The sequence below is a fragment of the Verticillium nonalfalfae genome, assembly GCF_003724135.2.
Source record: "Verticillium nonalfalfae strain VnAa140/NRRL 66861 chromosome Unknown scaffold_27, whole genome shotgun sequence".
Taxonomy (NCBI): Eukaryota; Fungi; Ascomycota; class Sordariomycetes; order Glomerellales; family Plectosphaerellaceae; genus Verticillium; species Verticillium nonalfalfae.
Genome location: NW_021167252.1, coordinates 251,069 through 267,841, shown reverse-complemented (window position 1 = coordinate 267,841; position 16,773 = coordinate 251,069). Strand labels below are relative to the sequence as shown.

The 16,773-nt window shown below is 58.1% G+C and overlaps 4 protein-coding genes across 4 annotated transcripts; 3 read left to right on the top strand and 1 right to left on the bottom strand.

Annotated features, from left to right (window-relative positions):
- Nucleotides 1–21: 21 nt before the first annotated feature.
- STU1 (suppressor of tub2 mutation) lies at nt 22–3,488 on the top strand (the record flags this gene model as incomplete). The annotated part of the gene is made up of 3 exons (XM_028638906.1): nt 22–593; nt 671–1,567; nt 1,625–3,488. Coding segments are annotated over 3 exons (3,333 nt in total), but the record flags the coding sequence as incomplete, so codon positions are not given.
- Nucleotides 3,489–4,594: 1,106 nt separating this feature from the next.
- On the top strand, nt 4,595–5,824 carry D7B24_004739 (uncharacterized protein; the record flags this gene model as incomplete). Its single annotated transcript, XM_028638905.1, has 3 exons — nt 4,595–5,257; nt 5,343–5,573; nt 5,669–5,824. The coding sequence occupies 3 exons, from the start codon at nt 4,595–4,597 to the stop codon at nt 5,822–5,824; spliced, it is 1,050 nt and encodes a 349-aa protein (XP_028496628.1).
- A 4,424-nt stretch (nt 5,825–10,248) lies between these two features.
- Nucleotides 10,249–14,197, top strand: RGA2 (Rho-type gtpase-activating protein; the record flags this gene model as incomplete). The annotated part of the gene is made up of 6 exons (XM_028638904.1): nt 10,249–10,326; nt 10,411–10,441; nt 10,501–11,934; nt 11,994–13,817; nt 13,867–14,003; nt 14,054–14,197. The coding sequence occupies 6 exons, from the start codon at nt 10,249–10,251 to the stop codon at nt 14,195–14,197; spliced, it is 3,648 nt and encodes a 1,215-aa protein (XP_028496627.1).
- Nucleotides 14,198–14,814: 617 nt separating this feature from the next.
- Nucleotides 14,815–15,738, bottom strand: D7B24_004737 (uncharacterized protein; the record flags this gene model as incomplete). Its single annotated transcript, XM_028638903.1, has 2 exons — nt 14,815–15,521; nt 15,612–15,738. The coding sequence occupies 2 exons, from the start codon at nt 15,736–15,738 to the stop codon at nt 14,815–14,817; spliced, it is 834 nt and encodes a 277-aa protein (XP_028496626.1).
- Nucleotides 15,739–16,773: the final 1,035 nt, after the last annotated feature.

The following is a 16,773-nucleotide window of genomic DNA, read 5'->3' as shown; positions in this document are numbered from 1 at the left end:
TACCGGGGCATGGCCGAAAAGATATCCGACGACCAGGTCGAGAACCTGCTCCGAGTGCTTCGCTCCGATGCTGCCGTCGACGCCAAGGTGAACCATGTGACGGCGATCAAGTCCGGCATCAAGCAGCACAATGTCCCCGATCACCTCGTGCCTTCCATCTTTGACGCTCTGCGTCTGGCTTCGTCCTCCCAACATGCCGTCCTCGTCAACGCTGGCTTCACCTCGCTCAACCACTTGCTGACGCGCCTCTCGCGCCAGGAGCCCAAGTTCCTCAACAGGGAGCTCAAGGCCACCCTGCCGCTCGTCATCGACAAGCTCGGCGACCAGAAGGAGAAGTTTAGGACCCTTGCCGCTCAGGCGCTGACCACCCTGTACGCCGTCGCGCCCGCCGACGTCGAGCGTATGGTAAGGAACGTTGCCATGGCGGGCAAGAACCCGCGCGCGAAGGAGGCCGGCATGCAGTGGGTGCTGCAGATGCACCAGGAACAAGGTCTGCAGTTTCGCGGCTACGTGCCGACCTTGATGGATCTGCTGGAGGACGCCGACGGCATGGTGCGCGATGTTGCCAAGGCCACCGTCATTGAGCTGTTCCGGTATGTCTGCCTATGCCCCCTACAAACACCAGAAAGCTCTGGTTCTCGCCACTGTCGCTAATCCTTGCCATGCTCAGCAACTCGCCCAATGCCGCCAAGTCCGATCTCAAGCGCCAGCTGAAGAACTTCAAGGTCCGCCCGGCCATCGAACAAGCCATCGTCAAGGAGCTGCTCCCCAGCGGCACCCGCCCCGAGACGCCCTCCGACATGGCACCTCCGAGTCGACCGACTCTCGCCGCCAGCACGTCGGCCCTGCCGAGCGAGCGTCCCATCACTCCTGCGCCGGACGTCCGGACCGACAAGGCGGAGCCGTCCTACGTGAACACGCAACGCGAGCTGGAAGATATGCTTCGGGACATGCACCTGCATTTTGAGGGCAGGGAGTCGGAGCAAAACTGGCTGAAGAGAGAGGAGAGCGTCAAGAAGCTACGCCGGCTGATCGCAGGAAATGCGGCGCAAGATTTTCGGGAGCCTTTCCTCCTCGGGCTCAAGGCCCTCCTCGACGGCATCATCAAGGCCGTCAACTCGCTACGCACAAGTTTGTCCAAGGAAGGCTGCGCCCTCGTCCAGGACATTGCCCACGCTTTCGGACCAGGCATGGACCCGCTTGTCGAGCTGCTCATGCAAACCTTTATCAAGCTCTGCGCCGCCACCAAGAAGATTGCCTCGCAGCAGGCCAACGTGACCGTCGACGCCATCGTCGGTAGGGCCTCCTACAACAGTCGAATCATGCAGCACGTCTGGGGCGCATGCCAGGACAAGAACGTGCAGCCGCGCACGTACGCTGCGGACTGGCTGCAGACCATCCTCAGGAAGGAAGGCCACCACAAGAGCCACATTGAGCATAACGGCGGTGTGGAGCTCTTTGAGAAGTGCATCAAGAAGGGCCTCAACGACTCAAACCCCGGCGTGCGAGAGAAGATGCGCGGCACCTACTGGGCCTTTGCCAGTTATTGGCCTGCCAGGGCAGAAGTGTGAGTGGCAACGCAAGGCGGATCAACGATTGCACAGACATCACTGACAGACGACAGCATCATGGAGAACCTCGACGCAACGGCGCAAAAGCTGCTCAACAAGGACTCGCACAATCCCAGCGCGGCAAAGAAGGTCGAGGAAGGTCCTGTTCGACCCGGCATGGGCCTGTCGAGGAGCACCATGGCTACCTCGTCAAAGCCTAGTCTAAGAGAAGCCATGTTGGCACAGAAGAAGGCCATGTCTGGCCGAAACTTGCCCGCAAGACCAGGATCAGCCATGGCACACATTTCACCCGCGAGGACAGTCTCGAGCAGCTCCAACGCGCCCCCCGCTGCAGCCGCTACATCAGCGGCAACGACACGTCCTCGTCCCGAGTCCACCGTATCTGGTGGCATGTCTGTGAGACCCATGCGGCCAACAAAGAAGCGGCCCGAACAACCCCAGCGTCCCGCCACTGCTGGCCCCTATTCGGTCCGGGCACATGAAGGCCCGTCGACCGAGGCCTCGAGCCCGCAAAGCCTCAAGTCGAGAACGAACACACCAAAGGCCAAGATTGAGACCCCGCCGAGGCGGGTTCCTCCTAGGACGAGACCCGGGCATGCGTCTCATGTTAGTGAATCGAGCCTGCCATCTCCCACAGCTAAGATAACTGCGACGAAGACGGCCGCCTCGCCACGGGTCAGCCCCGCGAAGCCTCAACCCTCGCCGAGGGTGAGCCCGGCGAAGCCAGCGCACGCGCCCATCACACTTGCAAGCAGTCCGTCTAAAGCCAATGAAGAGCTGACTTTGCTTGTCCCGAGCGTCGAAAGCCTGAGCCTGAAGGACCCGTCGCCCGCGCCCGAGCCCGAGGAACAAGAGCAGCCGCCCGAAGTCGAGCCCGCAAGTCCAGAGCCGCCTGTGCCCATCAAGTCCGCGGAGCCCGAGGTTCCGACGAGCCCGCAGGTGGCGCCAGCAAGCCCAGAGATTGTCGTGCAGAGCCCTCAGAAGGAAATCAGCACGACACCGTCCAAGACGCTCAAGGTCTTCGAAGATCCATTCACCGAAGAGGACCAGACAACTCCCAAGCCCGTCATCGTCATCCCCGTGCTCGAAGATAGGCCCGTCAATGAGAATGCCGGCGTGCCGGCGATCGGACAGCTGAACCCCACCGGCCTGCCCGAGTCCCCCGATAAGTCACGTCAGAACACAAAACTCTTGGAGAGCGGCATCACGCGGGTCAAGGCGCGTTCCCTCGACGTGCACGGCTTCCGCAAACTGCAGACATTGATTCGCGAGAACCGGGCCGTCTTCACGGACGAGAAGTTTGACGCGCTCCTCACGGGTCTCTTTGAGTTCCTTGAGGCGCCGCTCGAGACACTCGCACCGGAGAAGGTGCAGGATGTCAAGGCGCAGATTCTTGCGACGGTCAAGCTTCTTCTCAAGAAGGAGAGGGACAGCTTCCAGCCGCACGTGGCGCGGGGTCTCGAGGCGCTCGTAGCCTCGCGCAGCGCCTACGACTCGCGGACGCACATTGTCAGCGGTCTGGAGCTGCTGGCGGCCGAACTGGTGACCATTGGTGATGCGCCTGAGATGGTCATGACCATGACGAAGCTGCTGGGTGACAGCGCCGACTCGACGACCGGGGGGTGCCGGTGCCTCAGCATGGGGCTCCACATCCTCAAGGAGGTTCTCGAGAAGCGAGAAGGCTATGTGCCATCCGAGGGCGAGCTCGGGCAGTTGACGGGGCTCGCGGGACGGTGTCTCGAGTCGACCGAGTCCGGGGTCCGCATGGGCGCCGTGCAGCTGTGCGTGGCGCTGCACGCGCGCATCGGCGACGGGCCGTTCTGGGAGGCCGTCAAGACGACCAAAGACGATCCGAAGAACCTCATCACATACTACATTGCCAAGCGCCAGCGCGAGCAGAACGGCGTCAGCATGTGAACCCGTCCGTCCGCCAGGGAGGACCAGGACCGGGGCCAGGAGCCTCAGCTTTCTGCTGTTTTGTTCAAAAGGCACTTTGATCAGGCGTTGGGATGAGCGACAGGGAAGGAAACAATAGGCGACTTTTCATTGTTGTTTGGGGCGTATATACGGATGGCCGAGGGGCTGGCCGGTTGGCTGGCTTTCAAATCCCCCGTCCCGTGGCCTTGCTTGATCGCTTTTTTCGTTTGTTCTACCTACTTCGATATTGTCTTCTTCCTCTTCTCCCTCTTCTTCTTTTTTGCTTTAACTTTGTAATCCTCGACTTGCGTAGAGCTTTGTAATAATAACAGTCGGGAGATGCCGTTGCATTATCTAGTCGCTGCTGTTGTTGGTAAATTGGCTGACAACCAAGTCAAAAGGAGAGCCGGGAAAAGGGTCACTCATGCCACTTGTACGTCACTCGAGGGGGGGCCAAAAATAGGAGGCCGAACCGACCTGTCATTTATGCACACTAAATGTCTACCGCCTATAGGCCGTTCGAGTTCGGGGAGGGACCAAGGAACGGACTATGGATGCCACGAGGCGCCCGATTCAAAGGTCATTTCGCAACGGTCAGGTGCCCCGAGTCCGTCACAAGAAGGGAGGGGGACCACACAGCATCGAAAAGCAAAGACCCATTCCAAAGGTACCCTCCAGAGAGCCCCAATTGGGAGGGAGACCCATGCGCCAGATGTCGCCGTCGATAGAAGGCCATTCTTGAGATTGTCGGCCCCCTGGCGCGACCCCACCCCCCTCTGGCCCTATTTCCGCGCCCATCCGGCAAGGTCGTACTTCCCGATGATCCCGGCCGCGGCTTCCGATCAGCGACGCAATCAAGGCTGACATGCTTTGAACTACGCCTCTTGTTGACCCTAATTCTCGAGAGCGAAAGCGAGATGGAGGGGGGAAGGGAGTGGCCGCGCGCGCGCGCACCCGTTGTCGGCTTCTTAAGCAAAGCCGCCCGCCGTCATGCTTCACTGCGATTTTCTCTGTGCCTGGAACGAGGTTGTCGTGTGTTATCGTGTGTGACGCGACCAAACATTCGTCCAGGCGAACGAACGGTCGACTTTTGTATATGCGCCTTCATGGTCACCACTTCGCCGCTCACACTGCTCCGGCGCTCGTCGCCGGCCTGTGGCGAGAAGGACTCCCGCGGCCTCGGCGCCGAGCACGCCGCCGCTGCCGCCCCCTACCACGGTCTTGAGAAGAACTTTCATCAGTACCATGACGGACAGCACAGTCGCGACCAGTACGGCTTTCTCTCCGAGAGAAAAGGGTCCGAGACGGGCCTCCAGCTGCGTCTCCTCCGCGCCGCCGATGTCCCGGGCTGGTATGCCGCCAACGGCCACATTCTGACCGGCTACCGTGCCGTGCGGCCCTCGACGGCCGCCTGCGCCGCGAGCCTGACGTCGCTGCATAATGAGACAGCCAACATCTGGAGCCATCTGATGCCCGCCCTCGTCGCCATGGCTGGGAACTACCTCGTCTGGGCCTATTTCGACACGAGGTTCCCCGGCGCGTCATGGCCCGACAGAGCCGTCTTCCACGTCTTTCTGACGGGCAGTGTCCTTTGTTTCGGCGTCTCCGCCGCGTACCATGCCATGTTGTGCCACTCGCAGGCCATGCATGATTTGTGGTTGCGCATGGATTATCTGGCGATAGTCGTGCAGATCCTGGGAAGTTTCCTTTCCGGCATCTACATGGGCTTCTACTGCGAAACCCGTCTGAGAGGCGTGTACTGGACCATGGTACGTCATCCTGTCTCTTGGCCTGTCCGTTCGTTTCACAGGACGCAATTTTTTTTTTTTGACAGAGGCGTGAACCCGTACGTAGATTGGCATCCTGAGCCTCTTGACCTGCATTGTTGTGCTTCATCCACGCCTGCAGAGCAAGGAGCACCGCATCCTCCGCCTCGGCACATTTGTCGTGACAGGCCTGTCGGGTTTCGCGCCCATCATACACGCTGCCACCATGTTTCCATACGCGCAGCTGGACAAGCAGGCAGGCATTCGCTATTATTATCTTGAAGGTGTCTTCCTCCTTATCGGCGCCTATGCCTATGCTGTGAGTTTCTCCCCCAGCATCGCACGGAACAGACACACACACGCACACGCACAAACAGTGCAACAAATGACGGCGGGACTGACGATCCTCTATAGATTCACTATCCAGAAAAGTGGCACCCTGTCAAGTTTGACATCTGGGGCGCTTCTCACCAAATCTTCCACTGTTCTGTGGTGCTTGCTGCAGTGGCTCACTTTTACGGCCTCTGGTCCGCTTACAATTATAATTACGCCAACCCGCGGTGTCCATGAGGATGCTCATGCTGCAAGTGGTTTGCGGCTGGGAATGTGCCGTGGCTGGGGGTAGCCTTGATGATAATGACCCAAACGATACCCTAAGTGGTGTGATGAATGTTGGTAGTAATGCTGAGCTCGTATTGTTCCGTCTTTTGCACTTGCGAATCGTGAAATCAATGGTTCGAAAGATATCAGGTAGCACATGTACTGTGCGGCGCGTCTCCTTGTTGCCGACCATTCCTGGTGTTTGAGTGCTTACTGCATGGCTAACAGTTCTCGAAAAAAGACACGAAGTGACATGACACGGTTGCGTCGCTTTGACATCGTTGCTACTAGCAAACCTCGCATGCACCACAGATTCCGAATGGAGTTGCGCACATCCGATTTGATGGACGATGTGACGCCATGTTACTCACGCGACGGCCTGGGCAATGCGAATATGTCCTGGTGAAGCCACACGGAGATTCCAAACACCTGTCACCAGATTCAAGTTGGGTTACACGCATGACACGCGACAGAAACAGTCATTAGACGACAGGCAACAAAGAAGGGCGGCAAGTGTACCTGCCATCAGCCAGCCAGTGACTAGCGGCCGGCACTCGCTTTAAGACGAAGAATACGACAGTATATCAAGGCGCGATGGAGGGTCACGTCCTCCTTGTCAGGCACAGACAGTGGCGCCTATTGCGAGTCAGTAGGGGGTCTCTAGATCGCAGCTTGTCGAATCGCCAAGGGGTGGACCAGGTCGTGAGAAACGCTGGTGCGATCGGCCCAGGCCGAAGGACGACGATGTCGTTGCCAGAAAAAGCTTCTCTTGAACGCCTCATGGAAACTCGCCATGCTTAGTCTAGCCTACGCCTCCGAAGCTAAAGCTTCCTCGCACGCGTACCCGAAACGTGTGGAGAGGAACGATGTTGTGGATGGCATTGTCAAGGGGCCTGAAACAGAGGTGGAAGGCGGACCCCTTGTCGCCCGCGGCTGGATAACTTAGAAACAAGAAAATGCCAACGTGTTGAAACGGCGCGTGGTTCTACACGAACGCGTTGGTGGGTCTCATTCGTTCGCTGGCGGCTTCCAGTCACCTACCCGGGTGGTGATCTGTGATCATCCACTGCAGACACACACACAGTCTGGTTCGTGAAGCTCGACATGGCCATCTCGACGTTTTTCGGACAACCGCACTGATGACGAGGTCGTCGCGTCGCGTATCGAGATTCAGGTGACGGCCGACGGCTAGGCGAGCAGGCGATCTGGATCAAAGTCAGCTGGAGAATCGGGGAGCTTGGGCCGTGAGGCGCTGGGTTGGCTGAGGGGCTGTCCCAAAAGGGTGTTGAGCTTGGTGCCAGATGCCAGTGAAGAAGGTCTGGTTCGGGTCCTGAAGCTCCAGATGATACTGGGATATGGCAAGACGCCTCACGAGGCATAGCAGGAGAAGGAGAGGGTGTGCCGTGCTGCGGCATAGAGTTGTGAATTGGGACATGTTGTTGCGAGGCCAGGGACCCCGAGGCAGGGAGTCCAAGGCATCCACAGGTCCTGGCCGGTTCGTGGAAATAAAAAGGGGGTCGTCGATAGAGGAAGGAGGTACGCACACCCAGGTTGCTTCCTCACCTTTTCTGATACCTTCCTCACCTTTTGGTGCCTTCCTTACCTTTTGCTAGCTACAGTACCTGCTCTGCCCTGCGAAATGGCACCCTGGCTCCTCACTCCTCTGATCTGCACCCCTTCCATATGTGGCTTGTGCAGGTGCAGCGAGATCCACTTAAACTGAAACATCAAGGGCCTTTCGGTACTGTCACGGCGATGCAGTGAGGGGGATCACCATTGGCACTGGTACTGGCACTGGCACTGGCATTTGAGAACTGCCCACTGACATTTGTGCTCGGGGCTCTGGTAGGGCATCGTTCGTCCGTCCCGGAAGCCCCGACCAACATTCAACAGCCACTGGCTGCGGCATGAAGGCAGATGCCCAGGGTCGCTGTAAATTCTCCGCACCCCCACTGATCCTGAGTTCAAGCTCATCACCCTTTTCAGGGGCTGCGCGATCTCGACTCTGGTGCCATTCCTCCCACCGTGACCGATGGCACAGCACCTCATTCGGCAGCTTTGATGGAGGATGAGACGCATTTCCTTCCGCCAAACGACCATAACGCCTTGAAGCCACACACCAACCACACGCCGTCTGACTGTGTCCTTGCGATGCACTGCCAGCTGGTGGTCCTCCCTCCGCCCTGTCGTAGCTTCAGCCAAGTTCCTCATATCCCTGTCTTCGTTTCCCTTTGATTACCCGTGCCTGTACACACGTAATACGGGCATGCCAGGAGGAGCCTGGAGCCGTGTCCATCCTGTATGCACCTTATTCACCTGAGGTAGGCTGACCCAGAGATTGAAGGGGCGCTTTGCACACCGCCCTCGCGACACAAGAAACCGAGGGCAGATGGGCAGATGGGCAGAGACAAGAGAAGCAAGTCGTCAAAGCCAAGCAACGAGGGAGTAGCTGCCCACCGTGTGGAGGAGATGGACCCTGATTGCCCTTGGGTGGTCTGAGTCGGCAGAGTGACCAGTCAAGACGACATGCCGTCCCTCCTTTATTAACCAAACATAATGATTGCTCTGAATCCCCCTCCCCCCCTGGTGGTACCTGGTGCCTTGTGCCCTGAATTGTCTTGGTGACGTCCAAACCTTGTGCCGCATGAGACCCTTGTCCCTGGGACTGGTGCAAGTAATGAAAAGGGTGTCCTGTTCCCGAAGGTCGTTCAGTCAGGGCGATTCTACAATTGTGAACGAATTCCAGCCGCCGCAGGTTCCCTTCCGGTCGGCGGTGCAGTCTGATAGAAACCCATTCGCCGGTAAAATGGGGAGATGATGTAGCATCGCGTGGAAGGAGGGCTTGAAATGAGCAAGATTGATTTCTGTGATGGTATGTCAAGCCAGATTGATGGACGTCGCCACTGGGTTGATTCAAGCATGTTGCCTCGGCCTTCGGTAGGAACACATCTCGCATCGTCCCCTCACTCAATTTAACTCGGATGGAACCTCTCTTTCTTGAAGGGCAGAGATCGTCACCCTCATACTGTGCCACTGTGGATCAATTATCCCGGTTGTGAATCTCGTGCTGGTGCTGCTGGTGTCCTGGCTTGCCTAAGGTACCTACCTACTTCAGCAGCCCTGGTCACCGTTGTCTGCCGCTGCCAGCGCGCAGTCAACCGGGCTCCACATCCCTCAAGGCACGAAGCCCTTCGCTCTTGCTTGCCCTGAGCTCCTTCTCTCTCGCCCCCTTCTGTTGAAGGCAGTTGTCATCGTCATGGCTTGGGTGCGGACCCTACCCTTCTGCCTTTGCCTGTTCCCCCTTTCCCTCCCATCACCAACATCTTGGTCCACACGGCATCCCTCACCTTGCCTTGACTGGTTTCCTTCGCCGTCTACCTGCTAAGGTAAGGTGCCTACCTGTAGGCTAGTATCAGCCTGGAGCTCTCACCAAAGGAAACCAAGGACCATCATATACGCCAAAAGGCCCGCGCCCCCCCCTGGCCTTGGCCCGACAGAGCTAGCCCGCCTAGTGCTAGCACTGTATCGGTCAAGCAGCCTGCCTATAGTTTCAACCATCTGTACTTTGTGCATTTGGAGCGCTTCATCTCAAACCGCCCCAAAAACCCCACTGCCACCTTGTCGACAGGACTCGAGCCACCAAGCAGCCAGTGTTGAAGGCAACCAGCCGCCTCTTTCCACTCCACCGTCGCTTGGATTGATCGACTTCCCTCCGCTCTCACCCCCTTCGCGTGTTTCCTCTTCGCCTCCAGTCACAAACTCTAGCTCCAGCGTCTCGGGTCACCCAGGCCCAGCGTGCGACAGGACCCATCTGTTTCCCGCACCATCCAATCCATCCCGCTCCAAGCCACCGTCCATTCGCTCATCCACGCACCTTCACTTTACATTGGATGTTAGGGTGCCCCTCTGCCCTGCCGCCTCTGCTTCAGCTGCGCCAACCGTCCCTCCTGCCCTCACCTTGCGTCTTGTCTCTCTGACACTGGGCACCGCACCGCAACGGGCCTCTCATCCCCATCCCCCTCTCCTCAAGGCTCACCGACAGCCCGTTTCTACGCTACTAAGCTTTCCAAGAAGCCAAACCATCCAAGCACCGACCGAGCCGACGCACGATCCCGCCGTCCAGTCGCCGCCGCCACCCACCCCCCCGACCTCCTGGCTTGAGCCTCGAACAGCGAACAACGAACGAGCCGCACGTCCGCTGTCGACGACTGCCTTTCATGCTCTCCGCCTCCCACTAGTCCAATTCGCCTACTCTTCGTCCTTCGCTCGTCAGCCTCACCGTCCATGACGCTTGCCCCTCTGCGTCCTTGTGTCTGACATACGCTGGTGGAACGAAATTCGGTTCCTTCGCCTTTCGCCTTCACCGGCGAGACCAACAACTTTTAGCATACGACATGGCCGCCGTCATGGACGACTATCTCGACAGTCCCATGGACAACGAGGACGTCTTTCCTTGCAAAGGCTGTGGAGATGTACGTCTTTCCCACTGCCCTCGTATCCTGTGGCCCCCCTCTGCTGTCCCAAGCCACTGACCGTGCTGTGCTCGGCCGATCTAGATCCTTGAGGAAGGCAAAGCGTTCGAACTTGGTATGTCCTCGCATCCCTCTTCCCTGCTTCCCATTGCCCTTCCACATGGCGCTACATAGCACATGCTGGCTCCCTTTTTCAACCTCTCCTGTCCGCCCTCACCTCTGGCCATGTCGTCGCTTGCGCCATGCCGTCCATCATCTCCAAGTTTCACCCCGCTAACACTGATGCCTCTCCCTCAGCTGGCAACCGATGGCATCTCAACTGCTTCCGCTGTAACACCTGCGGAACTCTGCTCGATTCCGACGCGAACCTCCTCCTCCTCGGCGATGGCTCCCTCATCTGCAACAGCTGTACATATAGCTGCAATGCTTGCGGCAGCAAGATCGAGGAGCTCGCTATCCTCACCGGCGATCAGGCCTTCTGCGCGACCTGCTTCCGCTGCCGCAACTGCAAACGCAAGATCGAGAACCTTCGATACGCTAGGACGTCTCAGGGTATCTTCTGTATGAGCTGTCACGAGAGTCTCATGGCGAGACGCAGAAAAAAATCCAAAGCGGCAGCACAATCCAAAAGTCGAGAAAAGGACTCATCTCCCATGATCACCGACAAGTCCCTGCCCGCTCTCCCCCCCAATGCAATACCACCCAACGCCTTCTCTGACACGCGCGTTGACCCCGAGTCGGACACACCAACCGAGCTGTCGCCGCGACCTCGCCCCGCCTACCGAAACGATGCCGATTCGCGGGGCAGTTCCCGGCCGGCGCGCTCTCCTGAGCGGTCAACCGAGAACAGTGGCAAAGAGACTGGGCTGGGCCTACCTGCCGCGAGTTACCGGAACAACCGCAACTCGACCATCATCGCCCCGCCGGACCTGAACGGCGGTGACGGCGACAGCTTCTTCATCCCTGTCGCTCTCGATCCTACCCCTGCCACCTCAACCCCGCGGTCCATGTCGGACAACTTTAACGACCCAGCGAAGAAGAAAGAAAAGGACTACTTCAGTGTGAATAGGACCAATTCGCAGAAGAGAACCGAGTCGCAATCATCAACGCCGCACATCGCCTTTCAAGAAAAGGGACGGCAGTCTTCATCAGAACTAGAGCACGCCAAACTTCCCTTGCGCAAGGCTTCGACCGCATCTAGAAGGGACTCGGCCGCTCCTCTGAAGCCCTCGCCCGCCCTTGACGAAAAGTCGCAAAGAACGGCCACGAGTAAGCCTCAGTCGATCAACGAAGACTTCAGGTTGCAGGACGCACCAAAGAGTAAGAAGGCTGCGAGCTCACGAAGCAACACCTCACCCACACTCCAGTCAGACAATGGCAGCGCCAAGGGCTCGAACGGTGTCTCGAGGCGGGAGCCGCCGTCTGAGTCGCCCCCTCGTCCTAGCATTGGTGACATGAGCGGAACGTCGAGGTCTTCTCTTGACTCGAGAAGGCGTGACGAGGACGATTTGCGGCCGTCGCTAGACTCGATGCCTTCATCGCGTCCTGACGGCACGCCCAATAAGCCCATCGCGAGGAAGGAGTTGCCAGCAACGGCTTCACGGAATGGTACGTTTCGAATCACAGACCTTCGCTGATTGATTCGACTTGACTGACTTGCGCCGCAGTTCCATCGAAACCCCATTCAAACTCCCTATCAAGGACAGTGACCGAAGAATCAGCGCCTCCCTCCAAACTGGCCACAAGCCGCCCGCCCATGACTGAACAAAAGCTAAGCGACAGTTACATGCAACCGCGGAAAGCTCCTCCTCACCCTGGAGCGCCAGGGGCCTCTCCTCTGCCCTCTAAGGAGCCTGTTGGTACCCCTGGCGATGGGAGGACTGACGGCAAGACGGACAAAGAGAAGCATTCTCCCAAGCTTCCTAGGTGGAGCTCCGGAGGTGATTTCACTATGGATGAAGATATGGCCAGAATCTTGGGCACTGATGAGGGCTCCTCGTCAATTCTGCGCCGCGTCTCGAACGCCGTGCGCCACGGCCGAACGAACAGTACCGAGGCCAGCCATCCCCCGCAACGCGCCAGCGGACACACTCGTAGCGTCAGTGAGACGACTCGTGGCACAGCTTCTCCCCGATGGCCCAAGACGCCAATGGTGTTGGAGGATCCAAGCCCGGGCCACGAGATCAGCAGTCCTATTTCCCTGCACTCCAGCGACGACCCTGCCTTCCTGAAGCGGCAACTTCGAAACTCGGAGCAGCGTGTGGCGGAGTTGGAGCGGCAATTCAACACAGAGAAGGATCTCAAGCATCTTAACAAGAAGCTTGTGGAGAAGCGAAAGACTGTCTCGACGCTGGACACGCAGACTGAGATCATGATCCGTCAGCTGGAGGTTCTCGCCGGATATGTCGAGAGGGCCAAGGAGACAAAGACGCCTGTCGATCCAAGGGACTTGGAAGACTCGGCTATCAAGGACTTTGTCCAGAAGCTGGACAAGGTGAAAGAGACAATGAGCGAAGCTATCGAGGCTCTTCACGAAGAGCGAGATGAATTGGTTGAGGAAAAGAACAAAGCCATTGCGGATCGAGACCGAGCTCTGCTCGAGTTCGAGCAGCTTTCCTCGAAAAATGCCCAGCTTGCTGATATGAACAATGACCTGACGCATCAGATCCAGGAGCGCTTCAAGTCTCAGATTGGCGATCTGAAGTCGCCGAGCGGCCTTGGCATCTACAGCCAGAACAAGGGCCTCTCCGGCTCCTCACTCAACCTTGCCGGTGACAGCGCCAGCATGACGACGGGCACGACTCTGATGGCCCATGATAACGAGGAGCCAGCGGTTGTTGAAGCGAGGCCTCAGGTCGTCGACATTCGCAAGGGACAGGTCAAGAAGTTCAACTGGAAGAAGGGTACCAAAATGGCACAGAACGTCTCCAAGGGCCTTAACCGCGCCGTCGTCGCTTTTCAACAGGAACGAGAAGGACGGCAGCATCCCGGTCTCACGGCAGACAACATTGGCATGCCGTACAATATGACGGTCTCTCAGGTCGAGGCCCCCGCCGTGATCAACCCCAATGGACCTAACAGGCCTCCTCCTAACCAAGGATTCGGTTTCTTCAAGAAGGACAAGATGCCCAAGTCCATGTCCGCCAACAACCTATCCGCTCAGATCATTGCCGAGGCTCCGTCTGTCTTGTTCGGCTCCGACCTTGTGGATCGCGCCGACTACGAGCGGCGCCAGATCCCCAGCGTAGTGACCCGCTGCATCGAAGAGGTTGAGCTTCGCGGCATGGATGTAGAGGGTATCTACCGAAAGACGGGCGGCAACTCTCAAGTCAAGATAATCCAGGAAGGCTTCGATAAGAACGAAGACTACGATATTTCAGACCCTGAGCTAGACATTACGGCTGTCACCAGTGTGCTGAAGCAGTACTTCCGGAAGCTTCCTCAGCCGCTCTTGACGTACGAGGTCTACGACCAGATCCTCCAGTCCAATGGTGAGCCTCCCAACCAGTATGCAAGATGACCGATGCTAATTCTAAACAGCGTTCGCTGACACGCCGACCGAGCGGTGTGATTTCCTGCGGAAGACTTTTGCATTGATGCCGCAGCAGCATCGCGATTGTCTCGAGTTCCTCATGTTCCATCTTGCTCGCGTTGCCAAACGCGAGCCTGAGAACCTGGTCAGTACCGCAGCCTAGAATACATTGTATCGTTTTGCTAATTGTACTAGATGTCACCCAAGAACCTCGCCGTCGTATTTGCACCCACCATTATGCGAGACACCAGCCTTGAGCGCGAGATGACGGATATGCACGCGAAGAATTTGGCTGTTCAATTCGTCATTGAGAACAGTCACACCATCTTCACCGAATGATTTGAGTCGGAGTAAGGACGCTCACGTCAAGACTCATCCACACGAACCCTTCTGTACATAACTCTACCCATCCACCCACCCCCTCCACGACTTGATGCCCGGGCCCTGCTTCATTTCAGGTTCGTTGAGGAGTTAGCTACTGCGCGGAGCCGGTGGTTTTGATATCCCGCTTGAAGCCTTGGATTTTCCATTGAGCTCTTTCAAATTCATTCGCCTTGTCAAATTCCATACTATGCGTAGAGAAGCGTGACCGTTTGCGTTGGGACAATAAATGATATCCGTGCCGGTTTTTTTGTTCTACTTGGATTCCGTTGAAAGCGATTTGGACACTTAGGAATTGTTCGTAGTGGGGAAAAGTGCCAGAACGGCGTGGCCATCCCGCCAGACACGTGTGTGGGCTATGCGACCCAGTGGAGAGCCAGACTTATGAAGAAGCCGTTGTAACCTGAAGTCTGCGTATAACGAAGTTGCTCATAACGAAAAGAGGACACTGCATTCGCCGCCTGCGGAGCATTCATTGGTCTCGACTGCTTTCTAACGATACCCCCGTCCGTCCCCAAACACCCAAACGCCATCCGTAGCCATGCATTTTTCACAATGATTCGATTCTCTCCAATCTATGCGCCCGTCATCCTCCGGACCTTCTCCAGCAACAGGTTGCTCTCGCGGCCCAGCTTGCGCTGGCCGTTCTCGCCGCCGCGGCGCGCCTTGGCCATGGCGCGGCGGTAGCGCTCGCGATCGGCGACCTTGCGTTCGCGCTCCTGAGTGCGGCGCTCGACCTCGGCGGTGCGGGCGGCGACCTCTGCGCGGCGCGTCTCGGCCTGTGCGAGCTGCTTCTCGTAGTAGCCGGGCTTGTGGCCACGGCGCTTGGGGTTAAAGTAGGCGCCCTTGCCGCGCACGCCGGACGTCTCTGCTTCCGTCGCGTCGTCGGCACCGGGGGCGGTGGCGGCAGCGGCGGGCTTGATGCGAATCTCGTTGGGGTTCGGGGCTTCGCCGTCGTTGTCGAGCATGGCCTGGCGGTCTGGGTGGAAGGCGTGGTCTTCGTCTGGGGTGGCTGCCGCGGGAGGGGCGCTGGGGGCTGATGCGGCGGGTTCGGGTGCCGACTGCGACGGCGAGCCTGAAGAGGTTGCGGCGTCATCGGGGCTGGTTGAGGAGGCTGAGGGCTCCCCTGCTGGAGGTGAAGGGGGAGGCGGCGGCGCTGCGTTCTCGTGCTGGGCGGGGAGGGGCTTGGAGGGTGCGGTGGCGGCGAGCTCTCGCTTCTTGATTTTGGCGTAGGCCTTCTTGACCTTGGCGTTGGCGATCAGGCGCTCTTTCTTCTTAGTGACTTCGAGTAGCCTGTGTCAGCGGTGAAGCGGGTTCGCGGGTCGGCATGAGAGGTGAGATGGGGGAGGGAAGAGATAGCATGGGGACGTACGTTGGCGCTTCCACGGGCCGTCAGGGAGGTTGTCGGGGCCAACCTTGAAGCCCTTGCGGTGCTTCTTCTGGGGGGCGGAGGAGGCGGCGTCCTCTGTGTCGTCGCGCGTGCGTTTTTGAGGCGCCATGATGTGCCGTCCTGGTGGTGGTGGTGGTGATGATGATTGATGTGAAGTGAGTGAGGGAGGGGCGAAGTGGAGAGCCGGGGCTCTGGGTGGTGGCCTGCGAGCTGATTTATCCGTGACGTTTTGGACCAAATTGAATTATGATGCCTCGCACCAGTTCCTCGATCGTGTCTGTGAGCTGGTTGACCCGCAAAGGAGGAGGCCAAGCCGTGTCGTGAGGATGTCGCCTTGGAAGCGATGCTTCTCATCTGAGGAGGATTTTTTTGACGTTGGGATGAGAAAGTGGGGTCTCTCTGCCGATAAGAGAGTCCGATAAGACACCTCTGGATTTGAAAGAGACACGGCCAGCCTGCCAGCCAGCCTGCCACCTTGATGCCAGCACTTGCGGCAGTAGCAGAGCACCCCAGACCCTAGACGTCCAGTGGGTAATGCGCTGAGATGGGTCCGGCCCCAGGGGCCCTGCAAGCCTGGGCCAGGTGATGCAGCGGGTCTGGTTTAGGGGCATCCTTAGCGTGCCCAACCCCCCCGGCTGATAGGCCGCGCCTCGTCGCTAACCCCAAAGAGGGCCCTGATCATGCAGCTGATGGAGAAGTTGGGCCCCGGAACATGACGATATCGCAGTTGGCAGATGCATCTTTTTGCATGCCGTCTCCTCCACACCAAGGACCCTTCTGACCGCCGTATGCTCCTTATCAAAGGAAGGCGAGCGGTCTGCCCTCTGTTTTTCATGGTTCTAGCACCTCTTCCTTTCGTGACTCTGCTTCGACTCAACACTACTGCTGCGTGGACTATTCAATTCCTCTACGTTGGGCTGAGTTGCCAGCCAGTACAAGGATCTCCGCCCTTCCAGCCGCTGGATCCAAACGAAGCATAACGCCTTAGTACAGTGCCCACTGATGACGTCCCTTGGTCCCCCATCTCGGCTCTTCTGTCACAGCTCTCTATTTGCCTTTCGGCCTGTCGAATGACTAACAGCCACACCACCTCAAACAAACAAACAACACATTGCATCTCATGACAAGGCATGACGGAAGACAC